The sequence below is a fragment of the Leucopleurus acutus genome (genome assembly GCF_964270905.1).
Source record: "Leucopleurus acutus genome assembly, chromosome: 1".
Taxonomy (NCBI): Eukaryota; Metazoa; Chordata; class Mammalia; order Artiodactyla; family Delphinidae; genus Leucopleurus; species Leucopleurus acutus.
In genome coordinates this window covers 4,410,032-4,436,939 of record NC_139142.1, presented here as the reverse complement: position 1 = coordinate 4,436,939, position 26,908 = coordinate 4,410,032, and the positions used below count along the sequence as shown (strand labels likewise).

The window sequence follows — 26,908 nt, the reverse complement described above, 5'->3', positions numbered from 1 at the left end:
GCTTGGTTCTGGTCTGTCTCTCCCCACTGGCATGTGAGCATGGCGAGCACAGGGCATCGTCGACCGTCTCATTTGCCCTGGTGTTCCTGGTGCCTCGTGTGGGGCTTGGCTAGTAGCCCATGTTCCGTCAGTGTTTGTTGAATGACTGAATGAAATGTACATGAAGCAGATAGGGAGCCCGTCAGTGTTTGTTGAATGACTGAATGAAATGTACATGAAGCAGATGGGGAGCCCTATCATCCACCTGCCTGCATTCATTCAGTCCTTGCTGCCTTGCCTTGTAGGAAGTGGGGCTCATGGGCCCCAAGCCCACTACTCTCTGATCTTTTGCTGTAGACTTCATCTTTAGTTCTGGTCATTGGCGTCTCCTGTGATTCGACAACTGTGGACAACTGGGTGGGTAGGAATCCATCCCAGTGGCTGCAGACAGGAGCCTTTGTGGTGGGAACCTGGTGGGTTCCCTCTGGCAGGACGGAATGCTGTGGTGGGCGGTCCTGTGCATAGGAATTGAGACAGATGAAGTGTCTGATCAGGATGCAGGACCAGACTAAGTAGTGAGAGAAAAGAAATGCCAAATCCTTCACAGTGCACGCTTCCCTTTGTTTATAATTCGTCCATTATATTATATTAGTTCCATCTGAGATGGGCTGGCTTGTTGTGGAAGTTTTATTTAGATAACGGCTCTGTGTGTGGAAGGTGTTACCTGCCTGGATTGGGCTACAGGTGGGGGTGGGATTTTTGGAGGAGGCAGGCAACAGACATTTTTTGAATGATGACATAACTTGTTTGGTACCCTTTATGGGAAAGGCATGGAAGGGGTGGGATGGTTGATTCCAGGGGACATGAAACCCACTGCCCAGGGGAAGACGTGGGTGATAGACAGGCTGTCTGGAATGGCGTAACCGAGGACCCCCAGAGAGTCTTCAGGCCTCACCTGACCCCACGTGTGGGAAGAGGAGCTCAGGATGGTTGATTAGGTAGGGGATGCAGGCTTTCCCGGAAGTGGCCTGTTGCCTGAGCTTTCAGGGCTGCTCCACCACGCCCTCTGCTGTCCTGGATGTGTGCAGCAGCGTTGTTTTCCTCTTGATTACTTGCTTCATGTTAACTGCACAGAATTGAATTCCAGGAGGAAGTACTTCTTTTAGAAACTAGTTGGCTACAACTGATTCTGTAGGATGTTTCAGAATTCCAGGAAGAGTTTTTTAGAAAGGAGAAGTTGTTGTGTGAGCCTGTGTTTGGAGTGAAACTGGTAGATTTGGATCACACCCTTGGAATGGGGTGGACCCATGCCTCAGGCACCTCTCCGCCCCGTGTTGCCGGTCTATCTCTCCGACTGGCTTGTAGTTGAGATGGGATATCTGGGGAAGAGCGTTCTAGGCAGAGAGAATAAAAGGAAGGACTGGAGCACAAAGGGAGGACAAAGGTGAGGGCAGCGTTAGCACACGGTGGGTCCTGGTCATCTTTGCATTCAGTATTTTCAGAACTAACCTCAGTTGCGTTGATGAGTGTGTGCTCTTCTTGTTTGTTGCTTGTAAACAGCGCTGCAGGCTCTCTGTACACCTATCTGCAAACACGTGCTAGTATTTGTGTAGGACAGAGTTCCAAAGTGGGTTGTGGCAGTAAAAGCTATGTGTGTTTAAATTTACAATAGGTCCTGCCCAAAGCGCCCTTCCAAAAAGCCTCTTTAAAACCGTGAGTCTTTCTGTCCAGGCACCCTGTCTCCATTTAGTCAGGTCCTCTTTTATATCTTTCAGTACATTTTTAGTTTTCTTTGTGTAGGTCTTACTATTTTCTTGTTGTTAAATTTTTTTTGTTTGTTTTTGGCCGTGCGGCACAGCATGTGGGGGGATCCCCGACCAGGGATCGAACCCGCGCGTGGAAGCACAGAGTCTTAACCACTGGACCCCCAGGGAAGTCCCAAGGCCTCATTTTTAATGTGTTTATTCTTATGGGTTTTTCACTCTTGGATTTGCTCTGTGGCACGTTTGCTTTCGGCACGTGGTAGGAAACATTCTGCCATGCACATCTTCTGACACTTTGTTTGGCCTTAGGTAGTTTGCCCTTGACGGACAAGGAGAAACTGTGTCTTCAATGGCTTCGCTGGTGGCTTATGACGACTCGGACTCAGAGGCTGAGACTGAGCCTGCGGGCAGTTTTAATCCTGCCGGCCAGAGGAAAGACGCTTCAGATGCCGTCAGACCTCCTGGGCGGGACTTTGCCTCGGAAGTCCTGGATGCGAAGGACGGGGGCGCACTGCCCACAAAGCATGGTTCTTGTGAAGATGCAGCCAGCTGTCATCTCCCTCTGGCTCGGCTCTGGAGCAGTGACTCAGGATCTTGCCCCAACCAGAGGCTGCAGTGGCCCAGGACAGAGCCTGAGGTCACCTTGCCCACCAGCCAGCCTGCTCGTCCTTCCCTGTGGACCAGCCATGCTCCAGCTGGCCACGTGCCCCTGGCAGCTGCCCGCTTAAAGCAGGTGAAACTCTCCTGGGGAACTTCTGGCTCCCCTGAGCCATCTTTCTGTGCCCGAACTGGATCTGAAACCCCAGGCAAAAATGGCAGCTCTCTTCAGAGGCAGTGGTGTGAGGACTGTGTTGTACCCTATACCCCGAAAAGACTAAGACAGGTGCAAGCATTAAGCACGGAAACAGGCAAGAGTAAAGACATGGAGCCCCAGGGTCCCTGTGCAGGGCGTGCCCCAGCCCCTCTCTGTGTGGCGCCCCAAGTGTCCGAGTTTATTCAGCCGTATTTGGACAGTCAGTATAAGGAAACCAAGATTCCCAGGAAGGTACTCTTCCATCTGAGAGGCCACCGGGGCCCAGTCAACAACATTCAGTGGTGTCCAGTCTCTTCCAAGAGCCACATGCTTCTCTCAACTTCTATGGATAAAACCTTCAAGGTAAGACTTGAGTGAAATTGCTCTTTTCAGCTGCTCTTAGGAATAAACTGCTGGGCTGTTTTGTTCTTCAAAACGGTGAGGTGGGGCCTGGTTCCAGGTTTCTTTTTGGGCATTTCTGGAGTTCTCTTTGTTGCCTTTGGGAGAGGGTTTTCAATGGCCCACCTGGATGGCTGGTGCGTCCTGCCCATCGCCGCCCCCCTCCCCCGAGGCGGCCTTGCCCAGGCCACCAGAGGATGCTAGCCCTGCCCCTTGCTGGGGGCGCCAGGGACGCCCAGACACACTCACGCCCCCGGAGGATGAGGTCGCTGAGTGAGAGGGAGCAGAGGGGGAAGAAAGGCCCAGGCCAGGCCCCAGGACCTTGGGGACATCCACTGCGACCCCCACTGAGTGCCGAACAACAGTTAGCTCTGTACCAGGTGCTGTGCCGGATGGAGGGGGTGTAAAGGTCGCTGAGCTGACCCTGGCTTCCAGGCCGGCACAGTGGACTAGGGGCCACGGACTAGCGGAGAGGCACTCACAAGCCTGCGTCGGGGCCGTGAGGATGAGGCCCCAGGGGTTTCCACGGGGGCTGAGGGCACCCGGGGGAGGGCAGCAGCTCAGCTGGAAAGGGCTTGGTGAAGGCTTCCAGGAGGGAAGTTTCGCTTGGTGAAGGGGGTGGGCTTGGCTCTAAGCATGGGCGGCTATGAGGCCCATGATGGGGTGAGGGGCCCGAGGCTGGGGAAGAGGGCAGGGTCAGAGCAGGGAGGGCTCTGGATGCCCTGCTGGGGACTTCCGGTTTACGCAGAAACTCTTTTTTGGTTGTTATTTATTTATTTTAAAAGCTCCCGAGGTAAGGCAGACTTGCAGTAAGCAGTGCCCATGTGGACAGGTAGGTAGTGTGACAGGTGTGTCACACCTGCCTGGAACCTGCCCTCCAGGTCCCTCGCCTGCCCCCCCCCGCCCCAGACTGTCCTCTGTCCCCCTCCTCACTTTCCTCGGCCCCTAGCAAAGCCCAGTACATAGTTGGTGGCAAATACACGTGAGCCAAGCAAAAGCTTCCTGGAAAGAAAGTAGCTTTGGAGTTGCAGGGACGTGGCTTCGGGTGCAGCTTTGCTGTGAGTGGCTGGCCAGCTGCCCAAGCCGCCCCCTCTGAGTCTGGAGGCTCATCTGTGAAGGGCCTGGTTGTACCTGGGTCATGGGACTGTGTGACGAAAACGCTTCCAAAGCCTCTGGCGCAGAGGCAGGAGCCCCATAGGTGCTCAATAGATGTCAGCTTCCCCGCCTGTTTTCCTCACGGTTCTGGATCCTGCCTGCCGAGGACAGTGTATTTGCACGTTTCATTTTGAGCTTTTTTTCCCAGGAGGCATTTTTGGAAGCTAAGAAAGGAAGCCCAAGTACAGTGAAGTCTTGGAAACGACCTCTGTCGATGAGTGTCATTTTAGGTGGCACGTTTGAGTCCTGGAATGACGTGTCTGTGCTCTTGTCTGCGAGGCTGATGGAGTTCTGTGGGGACAGTGTCGTGTCCCGTCTGCAGCCTGGAGCCCCAGGGTTTACATGCATATCTTTGTTGCTTTTTCTGCGAGTTCGGGGCCCTGTGGTCCGCTCAGGAGGCTCCTCACGTCCCTGGTGTGCGTTGTCACGTGCTTGGACCCATCCCCCAGTCCTGGGGCTTCTTGGCCCTTCCTCCCGCGAGCCTGCACCTGTCCCTCTGGTCAGGAGCCTGTCTGGAGGGTTCCTGGTGGGCAGTGTCTGGCTGGCCCCAGGAGTTAGAATGATCTGGGCTCAAGGGCTGGCTCCATCCCCAAAGCTTCGTGATCTTGGGCAAGGCACTTGACCTCTCTGAGCCTCTTGCCTCTCGATGAGACAAGCTTGTGAGACCTACGGCTGGGGCTTCTCAGGTGGGACACACGCCCAGGTGCTGTGTCGAAAGCCCCCAGTCTGATGCCGGGCCCGTGGTGTGGTGGAGTTCTGTGGAGAGTGGCATGGTTACAGGTGGGCCACCTGAAGGGCGTGGGCAGCCCCTTCCTAGGACCCCAGGGGGCAGGGCCCGTCTGCCAGACATGGGCAGCCCAGGCTTTTGTGTGTGTGTGTGTGTGTGTATGTGTGTATGTGTGTATAGTATGTGGCGTGATGTGTGTGTGTGCACGAACATGCAGGTATTTAAATTTTTTCCTTTTTTCTTCCTATTTTTTAAATTTTTTTATTTTTTTTTTTATACAGCAGGTTCTTATTAGTCATCCATTTTATACACATCCGTGTGTACATGTCAATCCCAATTTCCCAATTCATCACCCCACCCCTACCCCGCTGCTTTCCCCCCTTGGTGTCCATACGTTTGTTCTCTGCATCTGTGTCTCCATTTCTGCCCTGCAGGCCGGTTCACCTGTACCATTTTTCTAGGCTCCACATACATGCGTTAATATATGACATTTGTTGAGGAGGCGGCAAGCTTGCCGGGGGCCTCAGAGGACAGGCTGGGTCGCTGTGGGCAGAGCTGGGTGGAGGGATGTGTCTGCTGCCCACCCGCCCTCGGGGCTGTGTCTCCTGGTGGGGAAGGGCAGGCCTGGAGCCCTGTGGGGACCGGTCTGCACCCGGCCTCAGTGAGGTGCTCTGCGGGCCCTGCTCCGGTCACTTTTGCCCAGAAAGTTTAGATTTCCTGAGCAGGGGCATCCCATGATAGTTTTGGAACAGAGAGCGTCTGAGTGACGCCGCTGACTCGGGGCGTGCTGTTTGTTCGGCCGTGTAGCGGGTGTTCGCGCAGAGATGAGCCTGCGGGCTGTGCGCTGGGGCGGCGGGGAGGCCCCGCGGAGGGGACCTGGGAGCAGCCAACCCGCTGTGACAGCTCATGACCAGAAGAGGGCGCAGTTGGTCCACCTTGGGACGGCTGCTCAGGCAGAGGGACTATCTGTTACAGGAAAGCAAGCCCTGCTTGGGGCAATTCCCTGAGGCCTCCCCTGGCCGTGGGGCTGCCCTGGGCGGGGCCTGGCACGGCTGCGTCGCCCATCTGTCCCGAGGACGGTGGTGTGTGCTGCAGGCAATGACGCGGGCACTGGCTCCTTGCTTGGCCTGGCACCCTCCAGGGAGCCCTGCCCCCGGCGCTGTCCGTCTCTCATGGTGGGGCTGCAGAGTGGCGTTGGGGGTGGCCCCAGGGGCAGAGTGTGGCTGCCGTCATGGCTGCTGCGGTCCGCATCTCCTGACCATCTTCTTACTGTGGGTGTCTCAAAAATCAGGGCCTTTACAAGCCATAGATGCAAATAGTCTGGCCAGGGTCCTCTCTGCTTTATGATGTTTGACAGTTTTCAGTGACAGAATTATTTGGCAAATCGACCTTAAGCAACTTTTCAGTGTGAAGACCTTGAGGCAGGGCTGGAGGAGCCAGGATGGGAAGATGGATGGAGAGCAGCTGGGGGCGGGGGGCTGGAAGCCGGGGAGGGAAGTCCCAGCTGGGGCCTTGGAAGTGCTGGGCCCTCAGGGTTGTGTGTGTACCGGTGGGCAGCTGGCAGCTTTTCCCTCCCCGGTGTCGGAAGGTGGGCCGCGTGGGGGTCCTTGTGGTCGGGTAGGAGCTGGAGGGGTGCTTGGGGGGCACTGCGTGGATGCTTCATCTGAGGTGGGGACAGGATCGTGGGCGCAGGCAGGAGTCCTGGCTTGCTGCAGCCCAGTGCTGGGCGGAGAGCAGATGCTGGGTGAGTAGGGAATGAGCTAGAAGAGGTGGGTGCGACAGGGCACGCCCCCCTCCCCCCTTTGCCCCTCTGCGCTCCCTTTGGAGGGTGCCTTCCCCTTGTCTTTCAGTTAAAGTCTACCAGAGTGCCTTCTTACCGGCCCCCCGCCTTGGTCAGGAAGGAGGGGAGAGCTTGGGGGCTGGGGTCCTAGGACTTCAATTTGAATCCTCCCTCTGCTGCTGACTGGCTGTGTGATATCAGGCAAGTCACTTCACTTCTCTGAGCCTCAACCTGTGTTATGTAAAGTAGAGGTAGTTATGCATAGCTTGCTGGGTTTTCATGAAAAATAAATGCTATTAGTTATGAATTACCTGGTGTGGCTCCTGGCACATAGGAGGCACTTACTGCGTGCTCCCTCTCTTGCTTTCCCTGGGAATTTTCACCCTTCCTTCACCATGGGGTGGTATCTCTTTCTACCTGCATTGCCATGGTACCGTGTCTGCTTGCAGATTTTAAACTTCTTGAGCATGGGAACTGTACCAACTCCACTTTTATATTCCCCAGAGCACCTGGCACAAAGTTTTGTACATGTTAAGTGATCAGTAAAGATTAAAAAATTATTTTGGATTTTACTTCCAGCCTTTGGGAAAGGATTCTCTTTGACGTGCATAAATGCTCTTTGCCACTAGGGGGCACAGTAAGACAGTATAAGCTGCTCACCCAAGCTTCTAGAACGTGGAAGAATCCTTGATTCAAGGTAACATTTACAGAAATACGATTTCTTTTCTGATCAGGAGAAAAACAGCAGAATCCATGTGATTGATCTAAAGAACGTGGCGCGCCAGTTCCTTCATTGCCTTAAAATGCAGCTTTGGAATTCATAAAGTTCAACTGGGCACATTACAGCAGAAAGATACTTATTTTAATATGTTCTAAATGTTCTGTGAGCGGTAAATTATGGTTATATTAGTTTTGAAAAATTTACAGCTGGAGAAATTAAGTAAAACAAAACAATGACTCATAATTCCTCATCGATGCTCTGTTTTCTTTCCTGCCCGTCCCTCCCTGGCCCTGTCGGTACTGTGCATCTGTTCCCGTAGTTGTAATCCCAGCACGAATACCCTGCTGTACACTTTTCATTTCCCCCCTGTCTTCACTTGGCTCAACATGCTTGAATACCCATTCCACGTAAAGGTAGAATTCAGACTTTGAGGCCCTTTTTGAAGGAAAAAGCACAAACGGAATGTATCCTGCTTGGGCCAAACACGGGCAGCCCTGATTGTCAGCCCCGTGTGCAGAGCCCTCTGCCAGGCATCGAGAAGACTCCCAGAGGCATACGGCATGTTTCTTGCTGCCAGGGACCGACTTTGAAAATGCAGAAAACTCGAAGAATGAAGGAGAAAACAGAAATCACTGACAATCCTCACCCAAGCCAGCAGCTCATTAACACAGGGAGCTCCCCTGGTCAGGACAGCGCATCCCTCTGCGTTTACAGAATCGGTCTGGCGCTGCAGAGCGTGTGTGGTTTTGACTGTGCGCTTCCCCACCCGCATCTTTTTTTTTTTTTTTTTTTGCGGTACACGGGCCTCTCACTGTTGTGGCCTCTCCCGTTGCGGAGCACAGGCTCCGGACGCGCAGGCTCAGCGGCCATGGCTCACGGGCCTACCCGCTCCGCAGCATGTGGGATCTTCCCGGACCGGGGCACGAACCCATGTCCCCTGCATTGGCAGGCGGACTCTCAACCACTGCGCCACCAGGGAAGCCCCCCACCTGCATCTTTTGTACTGTTTGTAAGGGGCATTTTCTACCTCATTCAAAACTTTCCCCAAACATATTTTTCTCACTCTCTCAGATTCCAAACTTTGCTTGGTCATTTCCATGTTGTGTCCTATTGTTTCCTGCTTTTGTTTTTCAAATAGTCAGTACGGCAGTGAACATGGCTATACATAAATGTCTTTTTGCTGCTTTAATGCAGTTAAGGAGGGCTTTGATTTGAACGCAAGCTTTAGCTGAAACCTTTGTGTGTGGTGAGTAGAACCTGATTAGATTGGCCAACCTCCATCAGTGCCATTGTTATTCGAGACTCCTGGGTTGCCATTTCGTATCTGCTGCTTGGTAGCTTTGTGACTTTGGGAAAATCACCTAGCCTCTCTGATCCCACATTTTTCTTACAGGTAAAATGGGGATAATGGCTACCTGTTAGGGTTGTTGCTGTGGAAAAGAAATGAGAAGATGCAGCCCAGTGCCTAGCAGTGGGAGGGGCTGAAGAAACAGGTTCCCGACTCCCCTGCATCTGGATCTATTAATTAAAAACAACTGGATGAGAGACAAGTCACCCAGAATCCTCCGACTTCATGTAACTCTTGTTCTTGTGAATCTCTTCATAATCTGTCTATAGCTATATAGTTTTCAAGAGTTTCAATATTACTTCCTGAGATGGCTACTTTTAAAATTTAGAAAGTTTTTGAGATTGTCTGTAGCAAGCCATTTACCCGCTCCGTTTTCATGCACCGTGCGCTTGGAAGTTTATATTGGAGGGCTGGGTCCACGTCTCCAAACTGATCGCGTTCAAGTGTGATGGAGGAGCATGGACCCAGCAACATTTGCCAGTTTGCAGAGTGTTTCTGTGTCTGGGCCTCTGGCACTGCTGGGGGCAGTGATTTCCCACCCGAAGAGACCCAGGAGAGTGAGTGCCCGGTAGGGTAGGTGTGCCACCAGGTGGGCCTCGGGTCCCCTTCTTATGTACGTTGTCCTGGAGGCTGCGACCTCTGCCTGTGATACAGATGAGAGGATGGGGAGAGCCAACCATCCTGGAGCGCCCACCACCTGCTAGGCACACCCCTAAAACACCCCATCTCGTCTTCATAACAGGCGTACAAGGCAAGCGCTGTTATTATTCCCATTTTACAGGTGAGGAAGTCGAGGCACAGAGGGTTAAGGGATTTGTCCACGGTGACACAGCTGGTAAACGGTAGAGGCAACTGGCTGTCAGGCTCCAGAGCCTGAGCAACAAAAGCTAGAAGACCCATTCTGCTCCTCTGCCTCTGAGAATAAAGGATGGAAAAGCGTATCCCCTCGCCTCGGGGGTGCCCAAGCACCGCCCAGCTTCAAAGCCTTGTGGTTCTTGTCAGGGGCATCAGGAGACGAGGTGATTTCCGTGGGGGTTTGGATTTGCATTTTTATGTATTACAGGATCCCGTTGACTTGTCATTGTTAGCGTATCAGATTATGTTAGGGTATCTTAGATGTGCTTTGTAGAAAGTAGTATATCTCAGATTCAAAGACAAGGAATTTATGGATTCAAGTGCCAGAGTGAGGGTTTATTTCAGTTTTGAAAGCATTATTCTTGACGGATTTTACAAAATGAGATTGAGAAAGGACGTGGTGTGTACAGTGAGGAGTCGTGGAACATTATGCAGATGACCGGCAATGTATTCCAAGCACGAGGCAGATCTATTGGAAATGAGAGCCACACAGCTGGGGAGGAGGGCTGGGTTGTGGTGGTGGGCGTTTGGTATTTGGGGAGTGAATGATTAACAGTGCATCGAGGGTAATTAGGTGAAGGCGAGGAGAGAATGGGTGGTGTGTGCGCGCGCGTGTGTGTGCACGCAGAGATCATCTGGTTCCATCTGCATTTGACAGAAGCCCAGAGAGGGGAAGACACTTGCCCGAGGGCACGCAGGGAGGTCAGGTGTAGGAAGTGTTCGGCTGCTTCCCTCTCTGTACCCTATGTTTGCTCCTCTCTGTTCCCATCCTTTAAGGGTTTTCCTTCCGGGGAAAGTTCACGACCATCTGAATTGTAACAGACCGGGGAGTGAGGGCTTTAGGCTGGTCGACAGCAGGGCTGCCGAGCCTCCGGGAGGAGCTGTGAGATCCTGGGTTGGAACCTTCTCCTCGTGGGAAGTGAAGTTTTGACACTCCTCTCCCCCATATGAAAGCTGCGACGTTTCTGAGGCCAACAAATGAGATGTTTCCCACTTCTCCCTCGCCTGCCAGAAGGGCCTTGTAAGCTTGTGACTTGCAGGAAAAACCCTGGGTTGAAAGAGGGATAAGAGAGGAAAGTGTGGCAGAACCCAAGCTGTGTTTTCTTTATGTCTTTTGAAAACTTCATTCGGTTTAACTTAAACAGTTCAGTGTCCCCAGTGCCAGAGGCTGATGGGGAGAAAACAGTGCCGTGTGAAGGTGCAGACTCTGTTCTCCGGGAACCGGCCTCATCCAGTCTCATCCTGTGTCATTAAGGGAAGAATAGAGCAATTTGGGAAAATGCTTTTAATGTAATTGAAAAATGCTGATTGCAAAATTGGCACACTTAGGAGTTGAGACAATCTAGCAAATTATTTCTTGCTGCTTTTAAAACTTGGACACCGAAGACTCTTAAAGGCCCCTATCTAGTGCCCAGTGATGGCTTTGTCCTTCTCCTTTTTTTAAAAAAAAAAAGGCAGAAAATTAAAGATGTAACCGTAGACCCTCCACTCAAACATATGGACTATGAACATTGGGCAGGGAGTATTTCCCTCCAGTCTTTTTCCCCATGTGCATCAGCTGATTTTAATCATAGCCTAGGTACTTTATTTGTGTAACCAGCATTAAAAACTGTCATGGTGGTCATTTCCTCTCCCAACTGCTAGGATTTTTATCCCTTAAAAGAAGGAGTGGGTGAGTCTCTCCAACTTCTCAGCCTTTTCTCCCGGCTTCCGCAGTTTGTAGTTTCGCGTCTCTCCCAGATGGACACGGCTCTAGCAAAGACCCCACGAACTGGGGGAGTAGAGCGGGTTGCAGGGGCCAGAGCCCTTGAGTGAGGCCGCGCTGTCAGCCCAGCATCCCTGGAAGCCTGCCTTCACATAGCTTCCCTTTGGCAAGCTTCCTGAAGTTTCTTTACTCGACAAGAAAAAAGAGAGCATGCTTCAGCCCCCCTCACAAGATACTGTGACCCAGCATGAAACGGAGGAGGGGCAGGAGGGCTTGGAAACCTAGCACCGGGGAGGGTGTAGCTCTGCTTTGCCAGGGGTCTTGGAGCTGGTCCAGGGCTGTCTTTCCTCACGAGGAGTGAGGTGTGGGGACCTCAGGCCCTCGCAGGGAAGGGGGGCCACGGGGAGATGGGCGACACCCCCCGTCTATTGCCGGTCAAGGGCGTTGACTCTGGGACTCTGATTAGTTAGATGATCTGCGTGTCCCTGGATTGAGCTTCTAATTTTTCTTATCTAGTTCTCTGTTGCTTTGCCTTTCTGTTTTATTTTTCTGGGGAATTTCCTCCTTTATCTTTCAATCCTTTTTTTCCTGGGATTTTGTTATTTCTGATATCCTATGCTTAAACTTTTCTACTGAAGTATAACATATATTCAGAGAAGTATTTGGTTCTATCATATTTTTACATTCCAAGAGCTGTTTATTTTCTGAATGTTCCTTTTAAAAGATATTTATAGGGTATTATTTTTTATTGCATGTTTACAAGGTCTTTTCTTAGCTCTCTGAGTTCTTTGAAAGTTTTCCCATGTTTTCTGAAATGTTTCTGTCTTTTTTCAGCTCCTTTTGTCTTTTTTTTTTTTTTTTTTTTTGCGGTACGCGGGCCTCTCACTGCTGTGGCCTCTCCCGTTGCGGAGCACAGGCTCTGGACGCGCAGGCTCAGCGGCCATGGCTCACGGGCCCAGCCGCTCCGCGGCATGTGGGATCTTCCCAGACCGGGGCACGAACCCGTGTTCCCTGCATCGGCAGGCGGACCCCCAACCACTGCACCACCAGGGAAGCCCTGTCTTTTTGTTTTGGTGTCTGTGTTTCACATTAGAGATTTTCTGCTGCTCATTCTGATTCAGGAGGGAGACCCAAAAAAGCTGATGTGACCATAGGCTCTGTGTGTGCGTGTGTGTGTGTGTGTGTGTGTGTGTGTGTGGCTTGTCCACAGTGACGTTGTTACAGAGTGATGAGGTAAGCTGGACCCCCAAATGTGAACATCTCGATGATTTTCTCTCAGCCTAGTCAGTTTCCCAGAGAGGAACCTTCCACTCCCTGGGGTGCGCTCAGCCCTGCTACCTGCCTTCTGGCATCTGAGTGGGAAAGAGGACTGGGGTCTTTGTTTAGCATGCAAACTTCACTCTCTGTGCTGTCCTCCAGCTGGATTTTTCACTCACGTGTGGTGCACATCTTTCCCTCTCAGTGCCCAGATCTACTTCCTTCTTTCTTTTTTTTTTTCTTTTAAGTGGCGTATAGTTGCTTTACAATATTGTATTAGTTTCTGCTGCACAATGAAGTGAATCAGCTATATGTATACATATATCCCCTCCCTCTTGGACCTCCCTCCCCCCGCCCCCAATCCCACCCATCTAGGTGCCCGCAGAGCTGAGCTCCCTGCGCTATGCAGCAGGTTCCCACTAGCTATCTGTTTTACGCATGGTAGCGTATATATGTCATTCCCAATCTCCCAATTCTGTTTATGGCACACAGCATCATTTACGAATGTGATCATGTCTCCTCATCCGCGACAGCGCTAGAATTATTACATTTTTAAACGCTTGCTAATCTAGTGGTATCTTGTTTGAGAACCAAATGAGTTCATTTATGTGCAGCTCCTTTAGAACTGAGCCTGGCACCTCGTTAAGGCTGAAGGAGTGTTTGTGGTGGTGGTTCTTGCCCATTAATCTCCTGTAGTCTTGGTGTTTCTCTTACCAGAGCAATTTACATACTAATGCTATTGACCTGTCAAAATAATCGCCCCTCCCCACCCCCTGCCATGTGGTGTTTGACTTTGGTATTTCATCGTTTTATTTTATTTTTTGCAGAGAAAACCTAACATTTTTTGTGGTCAAGTCTGTGGACCTTCCCCTTTGTAACTGTCCTCTGGCTTTAGAGCATGTCCTCTCCCATCCGGGTGCTGATAAATAGTCACCTATATTTGACCTTCATCTAGAAGTGATTGGCTGGGGCCCGCTTCAATTCTCGTCATCTCTCCCCGGCTCTCCGTGGGTCTGGACAGGCCGTGTGTGCTGTGATGGATGTGGTCCGGGTACCAGCGATCGATGGGTATACCAGGAGCAGCCGCGCTTGGTGACGCTCCCCACACGGATGCTGGCTACCAATGATTTAAAATGACCTTCTTCCCATCGGCTGCTTCCATACGGCACGGATACACCGCGGCTACCCAAGCCATTCCTCCAAAAAGAAATGTTGTTTTGACCATAAAAGAAATACACATACACTATGGAAAAAACAGGAAGGCATAAAGAAAGAAATTGCCCAGCGTCCTTCCACCCAGAGGCAATGACTGCAGACTTTTTAGTGTATTTCCATCCACTCTTCAAAAAAATTCCACGTTGTTGAGTTCCAGCTATACATATAATTTTAGATCGCCCCTCCCCATTACAGCAGCAGTTTTTAATGCTATAGTTTATTGCAGTGGTTTTCAGTGTGTCTGCAAACCCCTAGGGGTCCTCGAGACCCTCTCATGGGGGTCTGTGGGGTGAAAATTATTTTCATAATAACACCTAGAAGTTCCTTGCCTTTTCACTCTCATTCTCTCATGAGTGTACGTGGAGTTTTCCAGAGGCTATGGGATGTGTGCTGTTGCCATTGATTAAATGCAGAAGCAGCTATGAGAACGCAGCTGTCTTGTATTAAGCCAGCCATTAAAGAGATGGCAAAAATGTAAACAGTGCTGTCTCTTTTTTTTTTGCCTTGGAAAACAGTTATTTTCATAAGAGATACGTTATTTATGTTAACGTGTAATGAGTTTATTATTGTTACTTTTACATAAATTAGTAAATATTTTAAAATGTCCTCGGTTTTAATTTTTAATATGCTAAATGTGGAGGGATTAAAACTCACATAAACAGCAGCTCTTTGGAGTCCTCCCTCGCTTTAGAGAGTGTCAAAGGGACCCAAGGGTTTGAGAACTGCGGTTTTATCCTCATCTGTAATTCCATCTGGGGGCATGTTTGTAGTGTTCACAGCGGTGTCACATTCCCGCTCCGGCGCGTGTGTGCAGGTCAGCCCCAGCTCTGCCACTGCCGCCTCCTGTTTGGTTGGATTTCCAAACTGTGTGACCGAAACACGATCCTGCAGGGTCCAAGCCTCCCTCGGTCCCCCTGCCTCTCCTCCCTGCCCTCCATTTTGCCCTTTACGAAGATGATTTAACAGCATTACAAAATGATGGGGGAAGATTGCCCAATTCCAACGTACACTAAAATTATGATTATCCTTTTAACACCCTCCCATCAATTTCTGGTCCATATGGGCTTGTGTTTCTCACAGGGTGCACGCACAATTTTGCAGCCTGCTTTTCCCACTTAACATTCTCTCCCAGCCTCTCCTGCCACAGCGCTACCGGCTGCCTCTGAGTCGTTGGAGGGCCGTCAATTTCCACTGGTTCCATGATACTCTATCGAGTTGATTAACTGTAATTTACTTAGCTGTCCTTGGACACTTAGGTGGTTGCTAATTTTTGCTATTATAGATAATGCTGAAGTGGTTATCTTCATGCATGAAACCTTTTCTGTTGGATTATTTCTTTCAGATTGATTCCCAGAAGTGGGACTGCTGGGTCAAAGGGTTGTACATTTTCATGGGTCCAGATACATCTCCTGTCAGATTGCTTTCCAAAAGGATTATACCAATTTGCACTGCCACCACAAAGCCTGAGTAATAACCAACTATTTTGCTTAACTATCATGCCTAGAATTTTCCCTTGGAGCCCCGAGGGGGCAAAGGCTCTTATCTAAGTGAATGTGACCTATAATTATTTAGACTAACACCCAAATTGCTTTCAGAACATTTTTAACCTGCTGAGTTTAGGATTCTAATTCACATACGTGCCAGCATTAAAAGTTTCACAAGTAGCAATTTCTCTCTCTCCGCTCACAGTGTGTTTACACAAGCCCTGGCAACTGGAGGAAAACTCAAGGGCTTTTATAAACAGAAGTGGTTTCTTTCTAAACTAGCTGAAGTGTTATTTTGAAAGGTACAAAAACACAAATTAAAACTCATTTTCATTGTAACCTTTGGTTAGAGAAGTTGTTTGTTCTCATCCTGGTTTCTTTTCATGTTCTTTTGCTCTCACCCAAGTGTGTTCTGAAATGTCCTGGCTCCTCAGGGTCTCGTTGTGATGCTCTTAGCCAGGTGGTGGGGGGGACGAGTGGGGAGCACGTGGCTGTCCCCAGGTGCTGGCAGGGCCTTGGTGGGGAAGAGGAACGAGACGCACTCTGATTTGCTCCTAGGGCAGGAGCAGGACTAAAGGTGGAAATTGCAGGGGGCAGAGTCAGCACAGGGGAGGGAGAACCTTCCAGCACTCAAGAACTGGTCACCATGGCGAGCGGATTCCTCTCAAAAGGGCTGAGGATGGAAGGGTTCAGGGCAGGCTGGAGCCCACGTTGCCAGTGGGCAGGGAGGTGGGTGCGGGTGTGTGTCGAGGCTCCAAGGCCCCTTCTGGAACAGTGGCTCTGCTGCCCACGGCCAGCCACAAGCTTGGTCTTGACACGCGGCAGCCCTGGCCTGCACGTGTTCAGAATAAGGTCGCGAGTCCTCCCCTGATTTGTCTGGGCTTCCGTGTTCTCATCTGTGAAATAATTACCTCGCAGGGCTGTAAGGATCAGATGAGGTTAGATGTGTGAAACCACTTTGTAAACTCTAAACCCTTACAAATGGAAGGTGTTATCAAGAAACTTCAAGCCAGGGTTTCTTCTGTAATTGCCTACTAAGCCTCGTTCCTAAGCACACGGGGCTGGCGGTCCAGTTTGCCTCCAGTTGCCTCGATTTGTTGAACGAATAACCTGGCGGGCGCCCACTGACGCCAGCCGCCTCTCCAGGCACCTGGGCTGCGCTGCCTATTTTCCGGCTCAGCAGCATGACGTCGGCCGCTGGTCATTGGGGTGTAGGCTTGGGACGTGCAAGCCAGGCCTTCTGGACTCTCTGTTGTACGGCCAGTGAGTTGCTTGGACCTTGTTTTAGGCTCTGTCTGTGGTGTGAGCGGCGAGGGCCCCAGAGGGGCACCAGGTGCCAGAGTGCATGAGTTGCCCCTCCGAGTCTGTATCAGGAGACCTGCTTCCCCTAGCACTTCCTTTGATTGAGCATCCGTTGGTCCAGCCATTGATTAAATGCTGGCTCTGGACAGGCTCGGAGGGGATCAGACACCCTTGCTGGCACGAAAGCTAATGGGGGACAGGCATCAAAACAGACTGACAGTGTGACAGGCCCTCCAGGGGCCCCCTGTGCTGGGGACGGGAAGACAAGGGCAGTGGGGTGGCTCTCTTGGGGACAGGGGCTGAGGACCAGCCAGACTTCAGGGAAGGGGAAGGTTGAGCCGGGCCTTAGAGGACGAGGCGGTGGGCAGCTGGCTGGGTGACAGGGATGGCCCTGCGCTGTGCTGACTGCCACGCTGTAGGGGGGCCAGGGAGGGTGGGCCTAGGCAGTGCTGGGGCCCACCGAGGGGAGCCAGGTGGGGGTTCTTGTGGGCTCTAGGCCTGGACAGTCGGTGGCATGAGGCCAGCGGCTGTTTCCTGTGTTGGGTCAGCCTCCATACGGGCTTTTGCATCTCATTTACCCCCAGCTGCGGCACAGGGCAGTCAGCAGAGCTGGAGTCTCACTGTGGTGGGTGAGGGTGTGTGCTCAACCCTGGCCCCCGCACTTTCTAACTGTGTAGCTTTGAGTAAGTTACATAACTCTTGGGACCTCAGCTTCTCCATCAGTACAGCAGGGGTAATCACAGCATCCATCTCAGTCATCTGACAATTAAGCAAGAAAACTCGTGGAAAACTCTTTGGCGAGCGTACAGCAGGCGCTCCCTAATGTAAGCTGGCACCGCCATTAGCAGCATCCTTATGTCCATTTTACAGATGAGGAAACTGAGGAGCAGAGAGGGGCAAGCACAGAGCTGGTATGTGATCTCCCCTCTCTCTGCTCTTGCCTTCTGGGGTTGTTCCCTGTGCCCTTCCTGCTTGGGAACTCCAGAAGGCAGTCACGTGTGTGTTGGCAGGGCCCTTAATCTTCGTGAGTCTTAACTAGTTCATCTGTGAAATGAGAAGAACTCTAATAACAATTCCATGATGGCAGGGAGTTTATTTTCTTCCTTTGTTGTATCTCCCCTTCTGGGAGGTGAGCTGAGCACATAGTAGGTGCTGAAGAAACATTTGGGAATGAATGAATAACACCTACTCGGTCTGCCGCACTTTTGTGGGCCTCCTTGGACCTCAGGGGCATGGAGGCTCTTGGGGCTGGTCTTGTCCACACACCTTGATGCCGTCCCCCACCTCCAATCCGTGCAGGAAGCATCCCTGCAGAGGTGGCTGGGCTTTGGAAAGGGCTTCGAAGATCATAGCTGGACACTAAATCAAAGCAATGATTGTTCCCCATCTGTTGAAATGTTTGCCTGTACACTCTCAGGTAATGGGCTTGGGCCGACGCTTGCAGCTTGCATGTTTATTTATTATTTATTTATAAATCATAAATCGAGAAAAGGTTTGAGGAGGCTTACTATAAAAGACACGAATACAGTAAAGCTATTAAAACAAAACACAGCCTGAAAAGCCACCCTGAACGGAGAAGGAGGCACCTAAATCAGGGCTGAGCACCGCCGTAGGGCTGGCATGGCTCTGCGTGTCCTCGCGGCCCCAGGGCAGGGGTGCAGGCATGCGCAGTCTTGCTGCCCGAGCGTAGCCACAGCAAGTGGTCCCGAGCGGGGACGTGGGCTGGCAGGACGGTGGGGCTTGGGGACAGGCATTTTATTCCAGGGCCTTGGCTGCCCTGCGATGAGATCTGAGGGTCAGAGCGGAGGCTTGGGGCAGTTGTGTAGAGACAGCCTGAGGAGTTCGTGTGCTCTCCCCGGGGCCCTGGGCCGAGTGGCCTGGGATGCCCCTCACTTTTCTGCACCTCAGTTTCTCTCCTGTCAAATGGTGCTGAGAATACGTACCCGGCTCGGCGGACCGTTGTGAGGATTAAACGTGGCCCGAGACCTGGCACTTGGCAAGCGCAGTTGTTGCGAATCTGACCTGTGTGGGCTGATTCCCCTGATGAATGTGGTCCTGGGCAGGTCCTCACCCGGGCCCCCGGGTTCAGAGGGGGCCCCGCTGGAGGCGGTGGCAGGATGGGGTGCCCCCGCATGTCCTCGGCTTGTCCGTACTGACGCCGTGCACACTGAGCCTGGCCTGTTCGTTATTGCTTATAAACACTTAAGGAGTTCGAAGCAAAGAGAACATACTTTTTAATTATTTCCCTGCTTGTCTCCAGCAATGCTGTTGTCAAGGAAACCAAAACCTTTGAAAAGCTTTTCAGCTCTCTGGTCAGAAGAGGATACTTGTGCGGGACTCGTGTTATCTGTGGAAACGGACCCGTCATTCTGTAACAAAAATCTGTTTCTCTTAAAAGGGCTTGCTTTCTTCACTTCTGACAAATAGGACCTTTTTTTTTTTTTTTTTAAATAGGACCTTTTGACCCTTTAACGGAAGATGGAAGGTTGTATACTGGTATTTTCTCTTTTAAAAGAGTTGCCCATATTCTTGACTCTGAGGCTTTCATTCATTGAGTATCTGTCCCAAGACTTGGGTGCTGGGGATGGGAGTGGGATGCAGAGATGAATACAGCGTCTCACCCTTCCTTGAAAGACTCCTGGCCTCTTTGGGAGAAAGAAACAGGTGGACGTATACTTCTAGTCCATCATAGCTGCTCTAGTGGGTGGAGGATAAGATGCCATGGGGCACAAAGGATAGCCCTGGGGGCGCAGTTTCAGCCAGAGTCACAGGGGGTCTTAGAGGATGGTAGAAGTTGTTCAGCAGGAAAGAGATGGAAGAACGTTTGGGCAGAGGGAGTGGACTGTGTGAAGGCTGCGACGCGTGGAGGAGCCTGCAGATTAGGCAGGGCTGGTCGTTGGACCCATGGACCGAGGGGAGCGAGGTTCTCTGGAGAAGGCTCAGGAGGCAGGGAATCCAGAGCATGCAGTGCGAGGAGGCTGTAAAGGCAGGCTCTTCAAAGCTGTTCTAGTTCTGTCAGACAGAAACCTCGCTCCTTGATGCGCGGGGACACGCCACTCCTTATATCCCAGGTGCAAAGCGCAGGGACACTGCTAACATGTTCCGAGTTCAATAATTCACTTTTCCTGCAGGAGTACAGCTTTCGCTGTAACGTTTCAGTCAGCCTTCCAGTAAAGCTTTAGGATAGTTAAACCCTATCAAGGGCGTTGGTTTTCTATGAAAAAACTAAATCAGTGGGAGAAAAACAGGAGTCTCGTTTTTAAACAGACCTCGTTGTTTTTCTTTGAAAACTTTAAAAAATAATTTTAGATTTATAGAAGAGTTGTAATCCAGAGAGTTCCTGTATACCCGTCCCCAGCTTACCGTGGGGCGTTTGTCAAAACCAAGATGATAACATCTGTATAATTCCATTAACTAAACTATAGACTTTCCTGGGGTTTCACCAGTTTTTCCCCTCATGTCCTTTTCTCTTTCAGGATCCAAGCCAGGATCCCATGTTGCATTTAGAGCGCTTGTTATTTTTATTTGTTAATTATCCGCTCTTGGGGGGGGAGCTGGGGGGACAGGAAGTGGACTGAATCTTGTCCTGGCCACTTATTCTGAGCTCCTTGCACTGAGGCCCCCCACCCCCTGTCCCCCAGTCCCTGGCTGCTATCCCCTGTCAGAGCCCTACAGCCAAACTCAGGCTGGACACTTTTTGGTTTTCAGGACCTCTTTCCTTGTGGAATCTCGAGCAGGACCCGCAGGTTGGCCCGTTAATGAGGCTCAGCGAGCACGCTCACTCATCAGGCACCAGTGGGTCCCTGTCCTAATGGCTGTAGGTCAGTGATAACAGGTCTCCGGGGCCTTTTCTTTTTTCTTTCTTTTTTCCTTCTGGATTTAAGCCAGCCAGACCTTTGGGCTGATGTTGACATTAGTGAGGGTTTGGAGTTAGACCTCTCACCGCACTGACGTTTTTACACAGCTTTCCTGGGGTTTATCAGATAATTGAGCGTGTCTCGGGGCACTGACTGAGAGTTGAAATGTGTTCCATTTAATGACTGAAACTAGAACATTCTTTGCGGACAGATAGAAGCACATCTGTAGGTGATTTGGCCTGACTGAAGTCTCAGCTTCTGATGTTTCCTCCCCTCCCTTCCCTTCCTTCTCTCACACCCCTCCCCACATTCCCCCATCCTTTCTTTCGCTGTCTTTTTCTGTACTTCCCCCGCCCCCCGCCCCCCCCCCCCGCCTTCCACCACGTCCTGTCCCCGTTTGCCCTCTTCTTAGCTTTTCCTCCTTTCCACACCCCCCTTGCCTCTTTTCCCTCTCCCCCTCCAGTTTCCTCCTTCCATTCCTTTCTGTGACAGGCCAGTGAAGCTGTTACCACAGAAACAGAAGCCCAGCAGCAGCTCTGCTCTGCTTTCCGGATGCTTCTAACGATGATGACGCAGATAATGTTGAGCTCTAGAATCAGCTGAGCCCCGGCCTGTGGCCTTCAGAGTCCCTTCATTTGTCAAAGGCCAAACCACGGCTCATAAACCTGTTCAGGAGACGGTCCCCTTTGATTTGGCTGCCTCAAAATTTTGAGCCATCCACTCTCCCGTGGCCCCAGAAGACTGGTTGCAACCGTGTGAAAAATACTCGGTGGAGTTTACTTATATTAACGGAGGGAAAACACCAGGGGAACGGCAGTGGGGCTGCCAGGTTCAGAGAGTAATTTACATTCCACCTGGGAGGTGGGTGCTGCACGGTGGTCGCGTTCTTGGGGTGGGTGACTGATTGCTTTTAAAGGAGGTTGGGGGAGAGAGAAATATAGTTGGGGCCTTAAAAAAATCTTCAGATACTTAGTTTCACTCAACAAATGTTCAGTGAGGACTTGCCAGTTCCAAGACAGGCGCTGCTCCTCTGGAGAAGCCCGTACTTGAGTAACAGAGCTGGGGTACGTGTGTGCGCGCACGTGTACGCAAGAGTGCACGCGCGAGCACACACACGCACACACACACACACTTTACTGCAGAGTCACATTCCTTGATATTTGTCATAGTAATCCAGTGAGTCCAGCTGTTGTCAGTTCTGCGGAACAGCCCGCATGCCTGCACATTAAGTAGGCTTTGTGGTCCCCTCAGAGGGCTATTGGCTTCTGCGTCTTCGTGGAGCTGGTTCATAGTGGTGGTGGCGTTGCTCCTTTCTGTTTGTTCAGGGTCTGACTTAGGCCCAGCTTGTTGGCATTAGCTCAGATTTGGAGTTTTGCCATTCAGCCAATACCAGCTAATAACCCAGCAGGGAAGAGTTAGTTCATGGATTATATTTAAGTTAGTACTTATTCCCAAAGGTAACTTTACTTAATGAAAACCTTAAGCCTTTATTACTGTGCTTGTGGGTATCTTAGCTCCAGGGTGTAAAAATAAGACTTGTAAAATCCAAGCATTATTTGTGGAAATGCAAAAACATTTTCATTAATAGAGGGTGTGATAGAAAGCAAAAGGTGCTTCTCGTTGATGCCTAAGTGGTCTTTCCGCACTCGGGTCTTTTTATTTTCATAGTCAATTCGAGCTTATTTAAATATCGTCCTTTCAGCGGTGAATTTTAAAGGAAGGAAGCTTTGGTGTGTGAATAACTTTATCACAGCCCACAGTATTTCCAGCCAGTTGCTGTGACTTAAGTTGATAATGGGCCCCACACAGCAGTCACTAATGGCTGATAATCTGGAGTGTTTTTGTTATTGTGGTTTTTATTTTAGAAGAAAGGATTGAAATTAGCATAGTAAATCTCTGTGGGATCTTTGCAAATAAAAGAATATTCACGTTAAAAACAACTTTCAGGAAAGATGTATGGTAATGAATAAAACATCAGTGAGTGAAAATAAGCGTGTTTAATTATTCAAGTAGAAGTAGTAATTTAAACTAATTATTGCTTGCGGATTTCATAATTCAGTTTTTGTCTTGCAATAATATTTCCTCTGGGCCTCTGGGGCGCATCGGCGGCTGCTCCCATTCCCGGGGCGGGCCCCCCTCCCTCCCTCCCACAGCCCCTTCTCTGAGCATCTGCACGGCCTCCTGGCTGGCCTCGGGCCCGCGTGGATCCCCCCTTGCACTGCTTAATTAAGCATTTCCTTGCTTATGGCTTTCTCTGGCTGCTTCAGGGAGTCTCAGACCAGTCCTGCCCACGAGTCCTAGGTGTTGTGGGGGCAAGACACCTCTCCCCGCCGCAGTGTCTTAGACTTCTCTCCCCTACCCTGGCAGAAGTGACCCCAGGGCCCACGTCCCTGCATCCCCAGTTCTTCACGAGGCAGGTCCTTGCCTTCCTGGGCTGCCGCGAGTTCCCTCTCTGCTGGATGGCATCCTCACCCCCTGCTGGAATTGATCATTTCTTTCTCCTCGTAGCTTTGGACCAGTAGGCTCTTAGGACCAGTGGTCTGTTCAAAAATTTTTTTGTTTGTTTACAGTTTTTTATTTCTTTTGGCTTTTCACTTTGTTTCTGATTCTAAAAGAAAAACATGTTCGTGTGGAGGAATTGAAAAGTCCTGGAGAGGACAAGAAACTGCGGGTGATGAATTGCCCGTAACTCGCGCCCGGGCCTCTCTCCTCCTTCCCCAGCTGCCCTCTGCCCTCGTAGTTCAGCTCGTCCTCTGCGTGCTGGTGCTTGCCATCTTCTCCCTGGATTTTGGGGGGGTCATCTTATTTATTTATTTTTGGCCGCACCGTGCGGCTTGTGGGATCTTAGTTCCCCAACCAGGGATCAAATTCGGGTCCACGGCAGTGAAAGTGGACCGGGACCACCAGGGAATTCCCTCGGGGTGTCATTTTAGCACGACTCCTGGGAGGGGCTCTAGCTCACTCTCCTTGGTGCACCTTTCTGGGGTCTGACTGGCATTAGTAGGTGCTGGGGAAGGAGTAGTAAGTGCTGGAAAGGACTCGTGCTCAATCGTGTGGGGCTTTTAAAACCCAGTGATTACTGCTGCTGCCATGAATGCCTGCGATGGTGCGGGAGCTCTGGAACCTTCCTTTATTACACATATGCCACCCTGAACAAGTCTTGACAATTCAGGTGAATTATTATCCTACCCCTCAGAAAGTAAAGGGAAAGCTTTCTCTTTGTAACTTCTTCTTCCCAAGTGCCCTCTGTCAAAAGGTAGTGACATCTGCTCTCCTGACATGTGACAGCCATTATTACCTTGGTATAATCACACACCATTCCATCTCATGCCCAAAAGCTTTCCATCCATCATGTCAGGAAGGACAGGCTTTATTTAAGACACCCCCCCCCCCCCGCCTCTGTTATTACTTTTTCCTAAAAAAACAACCTTCTGATTTTACAGGCATGATCTGGGTGAGCAAGTGACTCATTTCTTTGTGCCGCTATTACTGTGGACGGGGGCAAGACAGGAGAGCCATGGGGGTGGGGAGAGCCGTGGGCTGGCTGTCGGGGCCGGAGTCCACGTGCGGATCTGCGTCTACCAGCTGAGACCCTGAGAAGTCAGGCCAGCTCTGGCTTTGGTCTCTTATTGGGAAAACAGGAAGGTTCGACGGATCTCCAGGGCCCTTTTAAGTGGTTTTGTGATCTGCAAACTAACTTTAGCTAAATGAGGTAATGAGAGGATTACAGGTGTCACCCCAGCTCTTCCTGCAGAGTCACTGAAATGAGCTTTCCGGATGCTGAATCGGAAGCCGTTAAGCAAGCAGGGAAGTTACTAACACCTTGTGACCACCGTGAAAGAAAATGCCACGGGGATGAAACCGAGGCAGCAGCACCGTGCAGGTCCTTCCCTCTCGGAGGAACTGACAGCTGAGTTTCACTGCCTTTGTGACCTGTCTAGCCGAGCTCAGGGCCTCCATAACACAAGAGCCCAATAAATGGCTGTTGGGGTGAATGAAATTTTTCCTGTAGATCAAATCTCATCTCCCCTATTTGACTGTAAGCTTCCTCAGGAGGAAGAAACCATTTTTACTTATGTCATTAAAAAACTTATTTTTAAGAGTAGAAATACATGAATTTGGTACAAAATTCAAAAGAAATGGGTGAACTGTTTTTAATTTTTTTAGTTTAAATAACTTGGGAAAAAAATAGGCAATTAAAAGAAATCAAAGGAGACAAAGGATGTACAGAGAAAAATGGGTCTCCTCCTCTCTGCCCTCGTGTCCCCCGGTCCCCTGTCCTGAGTCTGGAAGAGCCACTCCTCACTCATCTCTGAACCTTGGGGAGCAGTCCGCCCAACCGCAAACTGACTTGGGCTCAGTCGAATCAGAAGGACCTAGCTGCCTTTCCAACCAAAGCACTTATGGCCACATATTGAGAGAGTGAACTGGAGGCAAAAAGCCTTCGGAATTATTGGGATCAGTGGGACTCCTGGAAGAAGCTAGCGGACTTGTCCTTTAGCGGCCGGTCTACCTGGGGCCTAGGGAAGGCCCTTGGCCTCTCTCTCCTGTGTCTTGTGAGGTGAGGCTAGTGCCACTCCGCCTGCAGGGCTGCTTTGCACAGTCAGCAAGATGGCAGCCCTGAGTGACACCCGGAGCTTCGCGCAGCCATGGTAACTCCTGGTTCCTTCCAGGTGCTTAAAATTCAAGATGGAGAATGAATATGCATCGTTTTGAAATGATAATGTAAAATCATTGTGGAGGTGTGATTCCATTAATAGATTGCTGATTAACTCAACTTTTTAGGAGCCCATTTGTTGCCCAGGGTGAAGCTGGCTGGAATGAAGTGGAATTAGAATGGCCAGCCTACTCTTCTAATTGAAACATACATAAAGTGCTTGGCCCTCAGACTTCCATCGAGCTGATTGCGGCGATCAATATTCCAGTTTGTTTGGCTGGCGGCTTGCAGGGAATAGAATGGATGACGGACCTAGGGAAGCACTGCCAAACGGAGCATTAAGTTAATTCTCGTTGGCCTGGTTTCTGCCTTGCCTGATGAAGTGTCTCGAGGAGAAGGGGCCCACGCTGGTGCAGACTTTACCATGGGCCGCCTCTCGTATCACCAGAACTCAAGGTGAGATGGAATTTTGGTGGGATGATAAGTCCCGTTGGCTGAGATGAATTTTGGTGGGATGATAAGTCCCACTGGCTGAGATCCCACCATGTTCCCAGCTCAGTGCTGGCATCACACACATGATCAGTCCTCCCCGAACCTCTGAGATGTTGATGGTCTGCCCATCCTACAGTCAAGGAGCCCAGGGCTCAGGCCCATCCTACAGTCAAGGAGCCCAGAGGGCCTAGGAGCTTGCCGCTAGCAGGTGGCGGAGTTGGGACTGGAGTCCGCGACTGTTTACTTCCAAAGCCAGTGTTCTTCCCACCCTCGCGTGCTGAGTAAGTCACGTATTTGGATTCTCCCAAGGCTTTGAGGCTCCAGCTCAATCAAGACATGTGGGCCCCGAGTTCAAAGCAAAGGACGGAGAAGGGAAGTCTGAAGTCCTCGTGCTCACATGGATAGACGTGTGCCAGCACTGAGACCTGGAATGACTGGCTTTGGAGGCTGGTTGGGCTGCTGAGTACTGATGGAGTGGGCTCGCTGCAGGAGCACAGGGCAAGCGTGTGTCCTGGTCGTCATACACCCAGGAGGGGGTGTGGGACGATTCAGTGACATAATTCAGCAGCAGCTGTTGACTGTTCACCGTGCGCGTGGACCTTCATGTGGATAGCCCCCACTTCTTCAGGAGCCACTTTTAGGTGTTCTGTCTTCATTCTGCAGTTGAAGAAATTGTGACTTAAGCTGGCGGTGTCTGTATTTAGTGTGAGGAGCTGGGAGTTGAGTGGGAAATGCATGTGTGGCAGCAGGTACCAGGTCCCTCCTGGGCGGCTTGCCCAAGGTCAGGCTGCTACCGGTGGTAGAGCAGGAATCCGTGCCACCCAGCTTCATTAATCCCCACCCCGCCCCATGCACCTCCAGAATTTGTGCCTGTCGTATGTGCGCAGCCTGGGTCCCCCGATCGTCTTCATGTCCTTTTGGACTGGGTTCTTTAAGGTCGGGGCCGCGTCTGCACTTCCCGGGCTCTCTGCCTTGCACGGAGTGGGTGCCGGCTAGGCATTGGTGCCGTGAGTGAATGAATGGCACACCATGGGGACAGAGAAAGGAGGGGCAGGCTCAGGGTAGTTGGGCAGATGTGAAACATGATTTAAAGACTCGGCAGTAGATCTGTAGTTGGGTCCCCTCCTTTCTCCATTCCCTTCTTTTTTCCTCATTGTGACTCAGAATTGCTGTCTGGGCAGGGGGCCACAGAGCAGGACCAAAGGTGGGGACCTGTGATGAGCCCAACTTGTTAGGGAAGCCCCAAGGCGTGCGTTGCGTGGATTCAGCATGATGGTGGCTGCAGTTTGAGAGTGGAGTGAGTTAAGCGCAGAAGACAAAGTTTGCTGAAGTCCTTTCAGGGGAAGAAGCTCGATGCCGGGCTGAGTCTGCAGTTAACGTCGTGATAGTAACCAAAGAGTTTCTCAGAGATTAGGTGTA

At 51.0% G+C, this 26,908-nt stretch overlaps 1 protein-coding gene across 1 annotated transcript in view; it reads left to right on the top strand.

Moving 5' to 3' along the window:
• Positions 1-26,908, top strand: part of WDR25 (WD repeat domain 25) — a 155,876-nt gene that overhangs the window by 14,777 nt on the left and 114,191 nt on the right. Inside the window, exon 2 of the mRNA XM_082852987.1 lies at positions 2,052-2,898. Coding sequence (XP_082709113.1) covers positions 2,092-2,898 — 807 coding nt within the window. The 5' untranslated portion in view covers positions 2,052-2,091. The remainder of the gene's footprint in view (positions 1-2,051; positions 2,899-26,908) is intronic.